This window comes from Narcine bancroftii, chromosome 3 (genome assembly GCF_036971445.1).
Source record: "Narcine bancroftii isolate sNarBan1 chromosome 3, sNarBan1.hap1, whole genome shotgun sequence".
Classification (NCBI taxonomy): Eukaryota; Metazoa; Chordata; class Chondrichthyes; order Torpediniformes; family Narcinidae; genus Narcine; species Narcine bancroftii.
In genome coordinates, this window is record NC_091471.1 from 1,299,238 (window position 1) to 1,319,545 (window position 20,308).

General features: G+C 40.9%; 1 protein-coding gene across 3 annotated transcripts in view; it reads right to left on the bottom strand.

Moving 5' to 3' along the window:
* fbxo41 (F-box protein 41) overlaps positions 1-16,109 on the bottom strand; it is a 218,086-nt gene extending 201,977 nt beyond the window's left edge. For 2 of the 3 annotated variants that reach the window (XM_069923315.1, XM_069923317.1), the window contains exons 1-2: positions 15,690-16,109; positions 9,959-10,907 (exon numbers count right to left, since the gene is read on the bottom strand). In XM_069923315.1, the coding sequence (XP_069779416.1) occupies positions 9,959-10,674 (716 nt within the window). In that variant the 5' untranslated portion in view covers positions 10,675-10,907; positions 15,690-16,109. Of the gene's footprint in view, positions 1-9,958; positions 10,908-14,921; positions 15,109-15,689 lie in introns of all 3 variants that reach the window. The other variant, XM_069923316.1, reaches the window with a different exon arrangement.
* Positions 16,110-20,308: the final 4,199 nt, after the last annotated feature.

Genomic DNA, 20,308 nt, shown 5'->3' on the forward strand with positions numbered 1-20,308 from the left:
TATATATAAACCAGGATATAACCCTATATATAACCCTGCATATAACCCTGAATATAATCCTGCATAGAACCCTGTATATAATCCAGCATATAACCCTGTATATAACCCTGCATATAACCCTGTATATAACCCTGCATATAACCCTGAATATAATCCTGCATATAACCCTGGATAAAACCCTGCATATAGCCCTGGATATGACCCAGTATATAACCCTGAATATAATCCTGCACATAACCCTATATATAAACCAGGATATAACCCTATATATAACCCTGCATATAACACTATGTATAAGCCTACATATAACCCTATATCCCTATATATAAAGCTGGATATATACCTGGATATAACCCTGTAAATAACACTGAACATAATCCTGCATATAACCCTGGATATAACCTTGCATATAAGCCTATATATAAAACAGGATATAACCCTGTATATAACCCTACATATATAACCCTGGATATAACCCTGAATATAACACTATATATAACCCTGCAAATAACCCTATATCCCTGTATATAAACCTGGATATAACCCTGCAGATAACCCAGTATATAACCCTGCATATAACCCAGTATATAACCCTATATCCCTATATATAACCCTGCATATAATGCTATATATAACCCTATATATAAAAACCTGCAGATAACCCAGTATATAACCCTGAAAATAATCCTGCATATAACCCTGGATATAACCCTGCATATAACCCTGGATATAACCCTGCATATAACCCTGGATATAACCCTGCATATAACCCTGGATATAACCCTGCATAAAACCCTGAATATAATCCTGCATATAACCCTGGATATAACCCTGGATATAACCCTGCATATAATCCTGAATATAATCCTGCCTATAACCCTGGATATAACCCTGCATATAACCCTGAATATAATCCTGCATATAACCCTGAATATAATCCTGCATATAACCCTGGATATAACCCTGGATATAACCCTGCATATAACCCTGAATATAATCCTGCATATAGCCCTGGATATACCCCAGTATATAACCCTGAATATAATCCTGCATATAACTCTGAATATAATCCTGCATATAACCCTGGATATAACCCTGCATATAATCCTGGATATAATCCTGCATATAACCCTGGATATAACCCTGCATATAACCCTGAATATAAACCTGCATATAACCCTGCATGTAACCTTGCATATAACCCTGAATATAATCCTGCATATAACCCTGGATATAACCCTGCATATAGCCCTGGATATAACCCAGTATATAATCCTGAATATAATCCTGCATATAACCCTGTATATAACCCTGCATATAACCCTGCATATAACCCTGCATATAGCCCTGCATATAGCCCTGCATATAGCCCTGGATATAACCCAGTATATAACCCTGAAAATAATCCTGCATATAAGCCTGAATATAATCCTGCATATAACCCTGCATATAACCCTGCATATATAACCCTGAATATTATCCTGCATATAACCCTGCATATAACCCTGCATATAACCCTGCATATAACCCTGCATATAACCCTGCATATAACCCTGCATATAACCCTGCATATAACCCTGCATATAGCCCTGCATATAGCCCTGCATATAGCCCTGGATATAACCCAGTATATAACCCTGAAAATAATCCTGCATATAAGCCTGAATATAATCCTGCATATAACCCTGCATATAACCCTGCATATATAACCCTGAATATTATCCTGCATATAACCCTGCATATAACCCTGCATATAACCCTGCATATAACCCTGCATATAACCCTATATATAACCCTATATATAACCCTATATATAAACCAGGATATAACCCTATATATAACCCTGCATATAACCCTGCATATAACCCTATATATAAACCAGGATATAGCCCTACATATAACCCTGCATATAACACTATGTATAAGCCTACATATAACCCTATATCCCTGGATATAACCCTGTAAATAACACTGAATATAATCCTGCATATAACCCTGGATATAACCTTGCATATAAGCCTATATATAAAACAGGATATAACCCCGTATATAACCCTACATATATAACCCTGGATATAACCCTGAATATAACACTATATATAACCCTGCATATAACCCTATATCCCTGTATATAAACCTGGATATAACCCTGCAGATAACCCAGTATATAACCCTGCATATAACCCAGTATATAACCCTATATATAACCCTGCATATAATGTTATATATAACCCTATATATAACCCTGCAGATAACCCAGTATATAACCCTGAATATAACCCTGCATATAACCCTGCATATAACCCTGCATATAACCCTGCATATAACCCTGAATATAATCCTGCATATAACCCTGAATATAACCCTGCATATAACCCTGAATATAATCCTGCATATAACCCTGGATATAACCCTGCATATAGCCCTGGATATAACCCAGTATATAATCCTGCATATAACCCTGTATATAACCCTGCATATAACCCTGCATATAACCCTGCATATAGCCCTGGATATAACCCAGTATATAACCCTAAATATAATCCTGCATATAACCCTGAATATAATCCTGCATATAACCCTGTATATAACCCTGCATATAACCCTGCATATAACCCTGAATATAATCCTGCATATAACCCTGCATATAACCCTGCATATAACCCTGCATATAACCCTGCATATAACCCTGCATATAACCCTGAATATAACCATGCATATAACCCTATATATAAACCAGGATATAACCCTATATATAACCCTGCATATAACCCTGCATATAACCCTATATATAAACCAGGATATAGCCCTACATATAACCCTGCATATAACACTATGTATAAGCCTACATATAACCCTATATCCCTATATATAAAGCTGGATATATCCCTGGATATAACCCTGTAAATAACCCTGAATATAATCCTGCATATAACCCTGGATATAACATTGCATATAAGCCTATATATAAAACAGGATATAACCCTGTATATAACCCTACATATATAACCCTGGATATTACCCTGAATATAACACTATATATAACCCTGCATATAACCCTATATCGCTGCATATAAACCAGGATATAACCCTGCAGATAACCTAGTATATAACCCTGCATATAACACTATGTATAAGCCTACATATAACCCTATATCCCTATATATAAAGCTGGATATATCCCTGGATATAACCCTGTAAATAACCCTGAATATAATCCTGCATATAACCCTGGATACAACATTGCGTATAAGCCTATATATAAAACAAGATATAACCCTGTATATAACCCTACATATATAACCCTGGATATAACCCTGAATATAACACTATATATAACCCTGCATATAACCCTATATCCCTATATATAAAGCTGGATATATCCCAGGATATAACCCTGCAGATAACCCAGTATATAACCCTGCATATAACCCAGTTTATAACCCTATATCCCTATATATAACCCTGCATATAATGCTATATATAACCCTATATATAACCCTGCAGATAATCCAGTATATAACCCTGAATATAATCCTGCATATAACCCTGGATATAACCCTGCATATAACCCTGAATATAACCCTGCATATAGCCCTGGATATAACCCAGTAAATAACCCTGAATATAATCCTGCATATAACACTGAATATAACCCTGCATATAACCCTGAATATAATCCTGCATATAACGCTGGATATAACCTTGCATATAGCCCTGGATATAACCCAGTATATAACCCTGAATATAATCCTGCATATAACCCTGCATATAACCCTGCATATAACCCTGAAAATAATCCTGCATATAACACTGTATATAACCCTGAATATAACCCTGAATATAATCCTGCATATAGCCCTGGATATAACCCAGTATATAATCCTGCATATAACCCTGCATATAACCCTGTATATAACCCTGCATATAACCTTGAATATAATCCTGCATATAACCCTGGATATAACCCTGCATATAACCCTGAATATAATCCTGCATATAACCCTGTATATAACCCTGCATATAACCCTGTATATAACCCTGCATATAACCCTGAATATAATCCTGCATATAACCCTGAATATAATCCTGCATATAACCCTGGATATAACCCTGCATATAACCCTGGATATAACCCTGAATATAATCCTGCATATAACCCTGAATATAATCCTGCATATAACCCTGGATATAACCCTGCATATAACCCTGAATATAATCCTGCATATAACCCTGGATATAACCCTGCATATAGCCCTGGATATAACCCAGTAAATAACCCTGAATATAATCCTGCATATAACCCTGAATATAACCCTGCATATAACCCTGAATATAATCCTGCATATAACCCTGGATATAACCCTGCATATAGCACTGGATATAACCCAGTATATAACCCTGAATATAATCCTGCATATAGCCCTGGATATAACCCTGCATATAGCCCTGGATATAACCCAGTATATAACCCTGAATATAATCCTGCATATAGCCCTGGATATAACACTATATATAACCCTGCATATAAGCCTATATATAAACCTGCATATAACACTATATATAACCCTGCATATAACCTTATATATAACCCTGGATATAACCCTGGAATAAACCAAAAAAGATGACTCAACCGTGGATAACAAGGGAAATTAGAGACAGCATTAGGTCCAAAGAGAGAGCATATCAATTGGCCAAAAAAAGTACCAAATCCGAAGACTGGGAGCAGTTCAAGATGCAGCAAAGGAGGACAAAGGGATTAATCAAGAGGGCAAAAATAAATTTGATGGTGGACCAAAAAAAATGCGGTTTGTTAATTTGAAATTACAGTATAATTCATTACAAACGTATAAATTTGAAAAGCTTTTGCAGAGAACTAGGCAGCGGTATTATGAATTAGGGGAGAGAGCCCATAAAGTGTTAGCTTGGCAGTTAAAAACAGAACAAGAGTCTAGATCTAGAAAAATAAATGCTATTCGGCATCATTCAAGGGTTACATATAAACCGCAAGAGATTAATGATGACTTTCGTATGTTTTATAAGAAATTGTATTCATCTGAGGTAGTGCAAGAAGAGGTTAACATTGATGAATTTTTATCTAGTTTAACCTTACCTTCCTTAAATGTTAAGGAATTGGATGCTTGTTTTACTGTGAAAAAATTAATAGGCGCACTTCGATCTATGCCGGGTGGTAAATCTCCAGGTGATGACGGGTTTACTTCTGAGTTTTATAAGGAATTTCAAGATTTATTAGTTCCTTTGCTGATGGGGATTTTAGATCAGGCGGAGAAAACTGGTTCTTTTCCGGACTCTTTTTCTAAAGCAATTATTATTGTTATTCTTAAGAAAGATAGAGATCCTTTGAAGGCAGGGTCTTAGAGACCCATTTCTTTGTTGAATGTGGATTACAAGACAATAGCCAAGGTTCTGCCTGATAGATTGGCTAAATGTCTACTGAATTTAGTCCATGTAGATCAGGCGGGTTTTATCAAGAACGGATAATGTAGTAAAATTGATTTCTTTAATTAATATTTCTCGGCAGCAATCTGACCAACCGATGGTAATTTCTTTGGATACTGAAAAGGCCTTTGATAGAGTTGAATGGGGTTTTTGTTTAAGGTTTTGGAAAAGTTTAATTTTGGGCCTCTTTTTACTGGTTGGATTAAGTCTTTGTATAAGAATCCCACTGTAAGAGTGGTGACAAATGGACAGATGTCCTTACCTTTTACATTAACTCGATCGACCAGACAGGGCTGCCCTTTGACACCAGCTCTGTTCGCATTGGTTATTGAGCCTTTGGCACAGAAGATTAAGCAGGATTAGTCCTGGTAAAGGTATTAAGGTAAATTCTGATGAATATAAGATAAATTTGTTTGAAGATGATCTATTTAACACATCCTTTGCAATCTTTGGAGATGTTACATAAACATTTGGAACAATATGGAGCGTTATCTGGTTATAAAGTATATTGGGAGAAGAGTGAAATTTTGCCTTGAGCTGATATGGATTATTTGTCGTGTAGACAAGTTGTGAAGTTTAAATGGTCTGATCGTATTAAATATTTGAGTATTATTGTTGATAGTAATTATAGCCATTTATTATGGAGAGCCATTTATAGCCATTTATTATGGAGAGAGTACAGAGAAGGTTTACCAGAATGTTACCTGGGTTTAAGCATCTAGAGTATAGGGAGAGATTGGACAGATTAGGTCTTTATTCTTTGGAGCGTAGAAGGTTGAGAGGGGATTTGATAGAAGTATTTAAGATTATGAAAGGGATAGACAGAGTGGATGTGGATAGACTATTTCCGTTAAGAGGAGGAAAGATTAAAACAAGAGGACATGAGTTAAGAATTAAGGGGCAGAGGTTTAGAGGTAACATGAGGGGGAACTTCTTTACTCAGAGAGTGGTAGCCGTGTGCAATGAGTTTCCGGGAGAAATAGTGGCGGCGGAGTCAATTGTATTCTTTAAGAAAAGGTTGGACAGGTATATGGATGAGAAGAAGATGGAGGGTTATGGGCATTGTGCAGGGAGGTGGGACTAGAAAGGGGTGTTTGGTTCAGTGCGGACTAGAAGGGCCTAATGGCCTGTTTCCGTGCTGTAATTGTTATGTTATGTTATGTTACCCTTATTGACTAAAATTAAAGGTGATTTGAATAGGTAGAAGGATTTACCCAAAACATTGATGGGACGTGTGAATTGTATAAAAATTAGTATCTTTCCCCGAATTCAATATTTGTTTCAGTCTATTCCATGCAAGATTACTCATAATTTAAAAAATATTTGAATGCTTTGGTGAGAAAAGTTTTGTGGAAGGATAAAATGGCAAGAGATTCATTACAGAAGTTAACCTGGAAATATGCATTGAGAGGGTTACAATGACCTAATTTTCAAAATTATAAGGAATCAGCTCAGTTAAAATGTATTAATAGAATGTTTCAAGTGGACGGGTGCTTGGCATGGACTAATATTGAATGATCTCAACTTGGGGAAAAGAGGATGGATCAATTTATTTACGATGGAATCTTCAGTTATTAGGTAGTTATAATTAGCCGGAGTTGAAACACCTAATTGAATTATGGACTAATAAAAATGAAACTGTAGGTACCGAAGGTAAGCTTTTAGCTAAAACACCTTTGTTTCAAAATAAGCTTTTTCCTTTTACGGTTAAGAATCAATTTTTGAAGATATGTGAACAAAAGGGAATTAGATTGGTAGAGGATTGCTATGAGGCAGATTATTTTATTTCTTTTCAACAAAGAAAAGTATGAAATACCTTCAAGTACACTTTTTACTTATTATCAGGTTAAAGCTTTATTATTGGATAATTTTGGACATACTTTGAGACTTCCCAGATCAAAATTTGAGATTTTGCTTACTGATGGTGGTAAGAAAGGTTTTCTATCAGATATGTATACTTTACTGCAAGTTAAAATGCCCAAACCGGACAGTGATAAAACTAGAGTGAGATGGGAAAAAGATTTGGAAATATTCATATCCCCCGATGATTGGATGTCGATAGGTGAGGTTCATTATAACTTTATTCATCAATTATATTTGACTCCGGAGAAGTTAAAGAAATTCAAATACATTACTTCAGATCTATGTTTTAGATGTTATAAAGAAGTGGGAACTTTTTTACATTCGGTTTGGTTATGTGAGATGGTTAAGCCTTTTTGGAATAAAATTAAGGAAGTTTTAGGGGATATGTTTAAATTTAAAATTCCATTTGACCCTATGATATTTTTATTGGGACATATTAAACCATTGAGTATGGAGTTAAATAAGTTTCAAATTGCTTTGATAAGGCTGGCCTTAGCAATAGCTAGGAAATGTCTGGCAGTTACGTGGAAAAATTAGGTAAATTGAATATTTAACGATGGCATGTGGAGATGAGATCATGCATTCCTTTAGAGAAAATAACATATAATTTACGAAATAATGATTCCTTCTTTATTAAAACTTGGAGCCCGTACATGAATTGGATGCAATGAAATTATTAAATTTCTTTTTCCCATATGTGGGTGGTGTGGTCCCAAACCATGGCACATACTTGAATGTATTGTTTGAATTGTTCTCCTCCGTTTTCTCTTTCTTTTTTTTGAGGTAGTTTAGAGGTGGGTGGGGTGGGGGTGGGGGTTTTTTTTAGGGGATAACATATGTATTGAATTGTATTTTACATGTATGCTTTATTATTGATTACAAATAAAATTTTCCAAAAAAACTGTGCTTTTCCACTGAATCCAGTGTCATCTGCAAATTTTGATACATTACACTCTGTCTCTTCTTCCAGATAGTTTCTGTACATCAGGAACAGTTGCGGGCCCAGCACTGTCTGCTTCCTATTGGTTAACCAAACCTCTATCCATGCCAATACATCACCCCAACCCCATCCTTATCTTATATACAAGATTTTTATGTGGCACCTTATCGAACACCTTCCAAATACCTAGGTAAACAACAACCATCTGCTCCCCTGTATTTACCGCGTTTGTTATATCCTCAAAGAACCCCAGTAAATTTGTCAAACAGGACCTACCTTTGCTGAATCCTTGGTGTCCTGCCTGATGGATCCATTTCATTCTAAATGCCACGCTGTTTCTTTAATGATAGTTTCAAGCAATTTCCCAACTACAGATGTTAAACTAACTGGCCTATAGTTCCCTGCCTTTTGCCTACATCCTTTTTTGAACAGTGATATTCACCATTTATCAATTCACCGGGTCCTGCCCAAAGAATTGTGGTAAATTATCACGAAAGCCTCAACTATAACTTCTGCCATTTGTACAGGTATATGGATATAAAGGGATGAGCAGGTTCAAGACCAACTGCAGGAAATGGGATGAGCCCAGAATGTCAAATGTCACTGACAGGTTGGGCTGATGGAACTGTTCCGTGCTCGATGCCCACATTATACCTCAATTTGGCCATTTCTGCTCCAAGGAAAGTAACCCCAATCAATCCAATCTCTCCTCATTTCTGAACTGTTCCATCCTGATGAATGCTTTCTGTGCCCTATCCAGTAAATTAGGTAAAGCATGGTGAGATGGGTGCAGATTTTCCAGACGCAGCCTCACTATTGAAGGCAAATATCCCATATGGTAGAAGGGCACATTACTTCTTCATTTCTCCAGATGTTCTGTGGAGAAGAGAATTCTGACAATTGTATCACTGCCCGGTATGACAGGAAAAGAAGAGTTGTGAACTCAGACAACACCATCACGGCCATCATTCTCCATTCCATTGACGACACCTACAATAGGCAGTGACTTAAGAAATCAGCCTCTATCCTCTAGGACCCCCACCACCCAGACCACGCCCTCTTCACTGCTACCATCGGGGGAAAGGTACAGGAGCCTAAAGACAAGCACAGCTACACAAGGACAGCTTCTTCCCTGCTGCCATCAGATTCCTGAATGATCAGTGAACCAGACACTGTCTTATTTTTGCTTCTTTTGTGCCAATTTATTTATTTAAATGTAATTTATAGGAATATTTGCACCTGTAATGCTGCCCTGAACAACAAATCTCATGACTGTTCACGACAATAAATTTTGATTCATCCAGCATACTGATAAATATGATAAAACGTAACTGTCAAAATAACCAAAACAAAACAATTCCTTGTTCCAAATATGCAGTGTTGCGGCCTGGAAATCGCTACCTGAAATGTTAGCAATTCAATGTTGTAATTCTAAAGAATTGGATAAATGTATGAAGGGAAATAAAATGCAGGGCTGAAGGGAAAGAGACGTGCAGATCTTATTGAATAGCTTTTTCAAACTGATCTGGGGAGGTGGAGCTACAGGCCACATTGTTTCTTCCGACAATAGAGTGAAATGTGGAGTATATTCAAGACCTTTATGGATAATGATCATAAACACATTCTGACACCTAACATGAGCCCAAATATATTTTACAGATACATTTCACCTTGATAAGCCTACTGACTACTTACTGCTGTTTCCTGGACAGTTCCTGGTCTTTCTGCACCAAATCTTGCTTCAACGTAGCCAGCATTTCTACACTCACATCGACTTGCCGCGATAGTTCAGAAGCTTTCTCTTCGAGATCCTGCTTTTCTTGACTCAATCTCATGCTTTCCTGCTTGGCTTTCTCTAAATCTGAGCTTTTTTTGTTAAGTTCAATCTGAAGCTTGTCCACTCGGGCTGTGATCTTCTGCTCCACTTCCTCTGACAGCTTCTCTAAACGTTCATTCAAGTCCAGCTTTTCAAAAGCTTGGATCTTTAATCGAGTCAGCCCTTCTTCGTAAACAGCATCGACTGCAGCAGCAGCTAGAGCTGCAGGGGGAGTTGAAGGAGTCATTGCCTTTCTCATGAGGATTTCGTTGACTGGACCCTCAACTTCAGGCAAATAACAGGCAGAACCAAGTGTTAATTCCTCCCCACACTCTAGATCATATAAATATCTCTGTTCCTTGCCTCTGAATGAGGTGCTTTCAAAGATTTCTCTGCAGGAAGCAGGTATCAGAACCGATTTGTCAACTCCTGAAGACAGAATATTAGTGTCACAAATACTATTAGACTTAGAAAGGACGTAAAGTGTCTCGTATGTGTGATTGTATTCCAGATGAGCTCGCAATGATGACAGGCTCCTAAAACGTTTCTGTTCCCCACATCTTGGACAGCGGTAGGGTAGATCCAAAGAGGCCATACCTCAAAGAGCCCCGCCACTGGCACTAAACTGCTGATCAAGAGGATGGCCTCTCATACTGACCAAACGCTCTCATACATCTTGGTGAATAAAACACAAAGCCAGCACGGAATGAAGATAAAGTAGCATCACCACAGAGATGTTACAATTCTCTTCTAATTCAATTTATTGGTTGCTTCATCTGAATTTTCATTTAAACTTTACTGACTTGAAACCATCAAAAGGTGCAGGACCTGCTTGGAAAAATAAAGAGAGAGTGAGAGAGGTGGGGGAGAGGGGATGGCGGTAGAAGGAGATGGAGAAAGACAGGCATCAGGATAGTTTTTCAACATATTATTAAAGAGTATATAATTTCAAAAGCCATGCTTTAAATGTGATATTGATTATTTTTATCAATCTAAGGTCCTGAATTTAAATAAAGGGAATTATGATGGTATGAGACGGGAGTTGAGTAAGATTGATTGGGTGGTGTTTATGGGGGAGTCGACTGTGGATAGACAATGGAAAGCATTCACAGATCTAATGGAGAAATTGCAAAAATCGTTTATACCGGTTTGGCATAAAAATAAACCAAAAAAGGTGACTCAACCGTGGAGCATATCAATTGGCCAAAAAAAGTACCGCAACCGAAGACTGGGAGCAGTTCAAGATGCACCAAAGGAGGACAAAGGGATTAATCAAGAGAGCAAAAATAAATTACGAAAGTAAGCTTGCGGTAAATATAAAAAACGACTGCAAAAGCTTTTATAAATATGTCAAGAGGAAAAGATTGGTGAAATCCAGAGTAGGTCCCCTGCAGTCGGAATCAGGGGAATATATAATGGGGAATAAGGAAATGGCAGACCAATTAAATTCTTACTTTAGTTCCGTTTTTACAAGAGAGGATACAAATAACCTCCCAAGGATGTTGGGAAACATAGAGACTAATGCAAGGGAGGAACTGAAAGAAATCAGTATCTCTAAGGACATGGTGTTGGGGAAATTGATGGGATTGAAGGCCGATAAATCCCAAGGGCCTGATAATCTACATCCTAGGATACTCAAGGAAGTGGCCATTCAGATAGCAGATGCTTTAAGAATTATTTTCCAGAACTCGATAGACTCAGGATCAGTACCCATGGATTGGAGGGTAGCTAATGTTACCCCACTATTTAAAAAGGGGGGTAGAGAAAAAGCGGGGAATTATCGGCCGGTGAGCCTTACATCAGTAGTGGGCAAAATGATGGAATCCATTATTAAGGATGTACTAGCGGAGCATATGACTAGCAGAGAAGGGATCGGACGGAGTCAACATGGATTTACAAAAAGTAAATCGTGCTTGACAATCTATTGGAATGCTTTGAGATAGTGACAGGTAAAATAGATGGGGGAGAGCCAGTGGATGTGGTGTACCTGGATTTCCAAAAGGCCTTCGATAAGGTCCCGCATAAACGACTGGCTTCCAAAATCAAGGCTCATGGGATTGGGGGCAAAGTATTGATTTGGATTGAGAACTGGCTGGCAGGTAGAAGACAGAGAGTTGGGATAAATGGCTCGTTTTCTGAGTGGCAGGCGGTGACCAGTGGGGTGCCACAGGGATCTGTACTGGGACCCCAGCTGTTCACAATTTACATTAATGATCTGGATGAGGGGATTGGATGTAATATCTCCAAATTTGCAGATGACACTAAGCACGGAAGAGGGGGTCAGGAAGCTCCAGTGTGATTTGGATAAATTGAGGGACTGGGCAGATCCATGGCAAATGCACTACAATGTGGAGAAATGTGAGCTTATCCACTTTGGTCATACAAACCAGAGGGCAGATTACTATTTGAATGGCAATAGATTAAGAGATGGGGAAGTGCAGAGAGACCTAGGGGTACTTGTACATCAGTCTCTGAAGGCGAGCATGCAGGTACAGCAGGCGGTTAAAAAGGCAAATAGTATGTTGGCCTTCATATCAAGAGGGTTTGAGTCTAGGAACAAGGATACCTTACTGCAGCTGTACAGGGCCTTGGTGAGACCCCACCTGGAGTACTGTGTGCAGTTTTGGTCACCTTATCTAAGGAAGGATGTTCTTGCAATGGAGGGAGTGCAGAGGCGATTCACCAGGCTGATACCTGGAATGGCAGGAATGACTTATGAGGAAAGATTGCGCAAATTGGGATTGTACTCGCTGGAGTTTAGAAGATTGAGAGGGGATCTCATAGAGACATCCAAAATTCTGGCAGGACTGGACAGAATGGATGCAGATGGGATGTTTCCAAGGATGGGAAAATCCAGAACCCGGGGCCATGGTTTGAGGATAATAGGCAAACCATTTAGGACCGAGATGAGGAGGAATTTCTATACCCAGAGGGTGGTGAATCTGTGGAATTCATTACCACAGAGGGCAGTGGAGGCAGGTTCATTAAATATATTTAAGAGGGAATTAGATATATTTCTTCAGTATAAGGGTATTAAAGGTTACGGAAAGAAGGCAGGGACGGGGTACTGAACTTTAAGATCAGCCATGACCTCGTTGAATGGCGGAGCAGGCTCGAAGGGTCGAATGACCTACTCCTGCTCCTATCTTCTATGTTTCTATGTTTTTTTCCAATGTATGGGCTTGGCATCCAGCAGTGCAGTGTGGCCTCTCCGCTCTCCTTTGATCAGTCATGTCACGGGTACAAAACAGATTTACATGGATGTTGCCAGGACTGGACTGGAAGGGTTCAGTTAACAGAGAAATTTTTCCTAGTAGTGTACGTGAGACAACTTTACAGAGTTAGATAAAATTATGAGACAAGGATGAGCTGAAAAGTCACAGTCATTCCCCCCATTTAAGAAAGACTAAAACTAAAGGACCTAGATTTAAAGTAAGAGGTTAAAAATTTATAACAAGACGAGGGGCAACCTTTTCACACAGAGGATGATATCTGGAACAAACTTGTCCATGCTGACCCATTTGTCCAGCTCAGGTCATCCCATTTGCCTGTATTTGGCCCCTATCTGTCTGAGCCCTTCCTGTCTGCCGACCTGAACCCTTCCTGCCCGTGGCCGACCTGAACCCTTCCTGCCCGTGGCCGACTTGAACCCTTCCTGCCCGTGGCCGACCTGAACCCTTCCTGCCCGTGGCCGACCTGAACCCTTCCTGCCCGTGGCCGACCTGAACCCTTCCTGCCCGTGGCCGACTTGAACCTTTCCTGCCCGTGGCCGACCTGAACCCTTCCTGCCCGTGGCCGACCTGAACCCTTCCTGCCCGTGGCCGACCTGAACCCTTCCTGCCCGTGGCCGATCTCAATGCCTTTTAAACTTTGCAATTTCTATTTGCCACTTTTACTCTGACTGGCACCTTGTTCCAAATACCAACATCCTTAAGATCACAAGACACTGGAGTGGTACAAGGTCATTCAGCCCATCAAGTTTGCCTCACATTTCCATCATGGCTGATTTACTATCCTTTTCAACATCATTCTCCTGCCCTCATCATAACCCTTAATACCCTTCCTCATCAAAAACCTATCTACCTCTCACTTAAATATCCTCAATGATTTGGCCTCCATATATGTCCGCAGATTCCACAGATTCATCAGCCTCTGGAAGAAATGCCTCCCATCTCTGTTTAAAAAGGATGTTTTTGTATTCTGAGGCTCTGCCCTCTGGATTCAGACCCCCACCCCACTATATCCACTCTATCCAGGCCTTTCAATATTAAATAAGATCCCTCCTCATTCTTCTGCAAGTATAGTCCCAGAGCCCTCATATGATCACCCTTTCTCTGGAGCCTCTCCAATGCCACACATTCTTCCTTCGTTTCGGAGCCCAAAACTGCTCACAATACTCCCAGTGTGGTCTGTCCAATGCCCTTTAAACTCTCAACATCACATCCTTGCTTTTATATTCTATCCTTCTCAAAATGAATGCCAACATTGCACTTGCCTTCCTTATCACCAGCTCTAACTTCACGTTAACCTTTCGGGAATCTTGCTCAAGGTAACATACAGAAGGGAGACAGATCAGCGATATGGAGTGGTGTCACAACAACCACTTTGTTTTCAACACTAGCAAAACCAAGGAGCTGATTGTGGACTTCAGAAAGTGGAAATTAGCTCTCCAGGAGCTATACTTCATGAGGAATTTGAGATCTGATACATCATCAAAGACTCTTGAAAATTTCTACAGGTGTACTGTGTTGAGCATTCTCATTGTCTAGTATGGACATGTCAATGCACAGGACAAGAAAAAACTACAGAGAGTTGTGAACTAGGCCAACACCATCACAGCACCAGTCTCCGCTCCACTGAGGACATCTACAAGAGGTGGTGTCTTAAGAAAGCAGCCTCTCTCCTCAAGGACCCCCATCACCCAGGCCATACGTTCTTCACTCTGCTACCATTGGGAAAAAGGTACAGGAGTCTGAAGACGAGCACTCAATGGCACAAAGACAGCTTCTTCCCCACTGCCATCAGATTTCTGAAATGACAACAAAATACAGACTCTATCTCACTTCCTTTTATTTATATATTTTAAATTAATTTTATAGAAATACTTGCTCTGCAATGTTGCTACAAAACAACAAATTTTGTGAAATGTTCGTGACAATTAATTCTGCTTCTGAAATACCATCTACAAATTTGCTGAAAATGTCACTGTTGTTGGCAGAATCACAGACGGCAATAAGGATGCGTACAGGAGGGAGATAGATCAGTTCGTTGAGTGGCCACACAACATCAACCTTGCACTCAAAGTTAGCACAAATAGGGAACTGATTGTGGACCAGGAATGGGAAACCAGAATACAAATCAGTCCGCATCAAGGGGTCAGCAGTGGAAAGGGTAAAGAACTTCAAATTCCTGAATGTTAACATCTCTGAAGATCTCCATGTTGATGCAATCATGAAGAAGGCTCACCAACGGCTACTCTTTGTTAGGAGTTTGAGGACATTTGATATGTCACCAAAGACTTCTACATGGAGAGTATTCTGACTGTTTGCATCACTGGTATGGAGGTGCCAATGCATAGGACAGGAAAAGGCTAGAGAGTTGTGAACTCACCCTGCGTCATCACAGGCATCAGTCTTCACTCTATCAAGTACATCTACAAGAGGCGGTGTTGCAAGAAAACATCCTCCATCATCATGGATCCCCATCACCCAGGCCATGCTCTCTTCTCACTGCTACCATCAGGAGGGAGGTACAGGATCCTGAAGTCGAGCACTCAATGATACAGAAACAGCTTCTTCCCCTCCTCCATCAGATTCCTGAATGGACAATGAACCACAGACACTATCTCATTTTGCATTTTTAAAAATTTCTTTAAAAATGTAATTCAAAGCAATTTTTGCACCTGCAATGGTGATGCAAAACCACGCATTTTGTGACACTGATCACAGCAATAAATTCAGATCTTTCCACCACTACCCACTGTCTAGTGAGGACAAGCCCATTTCAAAACTCACCGAGGATCCCAGGCATTTTACTTTCTGGATTAGCCTACCCTGACCCGACACCTAGCCCTGGAACACCTGGACAAGGACACTTGTGTCTGGCTACTACAGTCCAACACCTGGACAAGGACACCAAGGTCAGCCTACCCTGACATAACACCTAGCCCTGGAACACCTAAACAAGGACACTCGTGTCTGGCTACTATAGTCCTACACCTGGACAAGGACACCGAGGTCAGCCTACCATCGTCCTACACCCAGCCCTCGAACACTTGGACAAGGACACTTAGGTCAGCCTACCTTGACCCGACACCTAGCCCTGCAACACCTAAACAATGACACTCATATCTAGCTACTATAGCCCTACACCTGGACAAGGACACCGAGGTCAGCCTATCATAGTCCTACACCCAGCCCTGGAACACCTGGACAAGGACACTGGTGTCTGGCAACTATAGTCCAACACCTGGACAAGGACACCGAGGTCAGCCTACCCTGACCCAACTCCTAGCCCTGGAACACCTAAACAATGACGCTCGTGTCTGGCTACTACACCTGGACAAGGACACCTAGGTCAGACTACCATAGAACTACACCCAGCCCTGGAACACCTGGGCAAGGACACCTATGTCAGGCTACTATTGACTGACTGCAGCTCCTCCTTCAACATAATATCTAATAACATCACCTTGAACTTGGCCTCAGCACACAGTACTACGATTGGAATAACTGCCTAACCTGCAGGCCATTATCGGTAAGGATTGGTGACAGTGATCATCTTCAGGGGTCCTGCAGACCATGTACTCAATGCTCGACTATACTTCCATTACAACTACGACTGTGTGGCCAAACACCACTCCAAATCCATCTATAAATATGAAGGTGACACCACTGTTGTTGTCAGAGTCTCTCACCATCATGAGACAGAATATTTAAAAGAGAGAGAAGGACAACTTCTCTCTGAAAGTAGGTAAGAAACAGCTGGCCATAAACTTCAGGTGTAGGGGTGGAAGTCACTCCCTGTTTTGCAATAATAATGCTGAGGTGGAAACAGTAGACATCTCCAATAACCTGCCCTAGTTTGTCCACTTCAGTGGGGTGATGAAGGAACAGTAGACATCTCCAATAACCTGCCCTAGTTCGTCCACTTCAGTGGGGTGATGGAGGAACAGTAGACATCTCCAATAACCTGCCCTAGTTCGTCCACTTCAGTGGGGTGATGGAGGAACAGTAGACATCTCCAATAATCTGCCCTAGTTCGTCCACTTCAGTGGGGTGATGAAGGAAGCATAATGACACCTCTACTTCCTCGATGACTGTGCAAATTTGCATGCCACCTGTTGCAATTTCTACAGGTAGATCTTCAAGAGCATCCTGTCAGGGAACATCACTGTGTAGTATTGGAATTGTTCTGCCCAAGACTACAAACATCTGCAGAGAGTGGTAAACACAACCCCTCCCCCAACCCTGTCCACTGCCTTGGAAAAGCAGCCAACATATTAAAAGAGTCCACACTCTCTTTAACTCTCTCCCATGGGAAGAAGATTCACCACCTGATTGAAGGAATTGTGGAGGCTGGGTCATTGGGTGTATTTAAGGCAGAGATTGCGAGGTTCTTGACTAGCCAGGGTATCAAGAGTTATGGGGAGAAGGGCGGGCAGTGGGGCTGAGTGGGAAATGGGTCAGCTAGTGGTTGAATGGCCTATGTCTATTCCTTTGTCTTACGGTCATATGATACTGTGGTCATTACAGTCTTGGCTGATGCAAGGAGTGGATTGTTTGATGCAAGTACCAGGGTTTAAATGTTTTAAAAGGGATAGACAAGAATGGAGGTAAAAGGAGAGTAGCATTATTAATAAAGGATAACATCACAGCTGCAGAAAAGGAGGACAATGTGCAGGGAGTGTCCACTGAGTCAGTGTGGGTCGAGGTCAGAAACTGGAAGGAAGCAATCATTTTATTGGAGTCATCTCTTCTTCTTCTTTGGTTTGGCTTCGCGGACGAAGATTTATGGAGGGGTAATGTCCACGTCAGCTGCAGGCTCGTTTGTGGCTGACAAGTCCGATGCGGGACAGGCAGACACGGTTGCAAGAGAAAATTGGTTGGTTGGGGTTGGGTGTTGGGTTTTTCCTCCTTTGCCTTTTGTCAGTGAGGTGGGCTCTGCGGTCTTCTTCAAAGGAGGTTGCTGCCCGCCGAACTGTGAGGCGCCAAGATGCACGGTTTGAGGCGATATCAGCCCACTGGCGGTGGTCAATGTGGCAGGCACCAAGAGATTTCTTTAGGCAGTCCTTCTTTGGTGCATCTCTGTCACGGTGGCCAGTGGAGAGCTCGCCATATAACACGATCTTGGGAAGGCGATGGTCCTCCATTCTGGAGACGTGACCTACCCAGCGCAGTTGGATCTTCAGCAGCATGGATTCGATGCTGTCGGCCTCTTCCATCTTGAGTACTTCGATGTTGGAAATGAAGTCGCTCCAATGAATGTGAACAGTGTAGAATTAACATGGTTGTGGTCATGGAACAATTCAACTTCCTTAATATTGACTGCCACCTCCTTACAACAAGAGGTATAGATGGGGCTGAATTTGTCAGGTGTGTCCAAGCACCAGCCGATGAGAGTAGAGTACAGGTAATGAACCTGGTCAGGTGACAGTCATCATGGAGACGGAGCATTTCGGTGACCACAACACCCTGACTTTTAGCACAGCTATGGACAAGCATAAAAACGGACAAATTAGAAAAAGTGTTTAACTAGGGAATGCTAATTACGAAGTAGACAGGAACTAAGGAGAATAAACTGGGAACAGATGTTCTTGGAAGAAAGCATCGAAGTAACATGGAGGAAGTTTAGAGCCCACTTGCACAGGGTTCTGGATAGGTTTGTCCCACTGGGACAGGGAAAGGATGGAAGGATAAAGGAATCGTGGTTGACAAAATGGGTGAGACAGCTAGTGAAGAGGAAGAAGGAAGCACATTCAAGGTTTAGGAAGCAAAACAGAAAAGGTTCATGAGAATTTTTTTTGTCAGAAAGAAATGAGAGAGGACAGGTGGCAGAAGTATGAGTAGGGGAACAATTTGGGTCCAGTGATCATTATGCCATTAGTTTCAAGTTAATTATGGAGAAGGATGGGTCTGGTCTTTGGGTTGAGATTCTAAACTGGAGAAAGGCAAAATATGAGGAAATGAGAAAGGATTTAGAATGCATGGATTGGGATAAGTTGTTTTCTAGCAATGTAATTAGAAGGCCTTTAAATGCAAAATGTACAGTAGAACACCGATTTAACGCACCCTGATTTATCGTGAATTTGGATATAATGCGAAGAGTCATTGGACCCCCTTAACATCCACGTTCCATTCTTTGAGATGGGATGTTAAGCGAGACCATTTTAAAAGATGCAGTACCAGGGATGGCCACCCTATGGCACAACAGATGCTTTGAAGTCGTGTGCCTAAATGATTAAGGTTAAGTACAGTAACGTTTATCTTGGGAGGGAATTCACTGCATTGATGAAGTGAAGTGCTGAGCGCTGCCGCGAGCAGGAGGGGGGTGGTGGGGTTGCTGCTCCGATTGATATGTATATGTATTGTACACAGTAGTGAAACCCCAATTTAGCGTGACCCCATTTTTTTCACGATCTGATATTTTTGGACCTGAACCACCGCATTATAACGGGGTTCCACTCTATTTGTCCTATTTACTCTTAAAACTCGAGATCGAGCCCGCATTCACATCAGATGGCAGGTCATTCCACACTCCAACCACTCTGAGTGAAGAACTTTCCCCTGATGTTCCCCCCCCCAAACCTTTCTCCTTTCAGCTTAAAACTATGACCTCTCGCATTTATCTCCCCCAATCTACATCCACTCTATCTGTACCTTGTAAACCTCGATCAAATCTCCCCTCATTCTTCTACACTCCAGGGAATAAAGTCCTAACCTGTTTAACCTTTCCCTGTAACTCAGTTCCTGAAGTCCGGGCAACATCCTAGTCAATCTTCTCAGCACTCTTTCTATCTTATTGATACCTTTCCTGTAGTTTGGCAAGCAGAATTGCACACAATTTTCTCAATTTGGCGTCACCAATCTCTTATACAACTTCAACATAACATTCCAACTCCTGTACTCAATACATTGATTTATAAAGAAGGCCAAGATGCCAAAAGCTCTCTTTACAACCCTCTCCACACTCCTCAGTGCCCGACCATTCACTACATATGTCCTACCTTG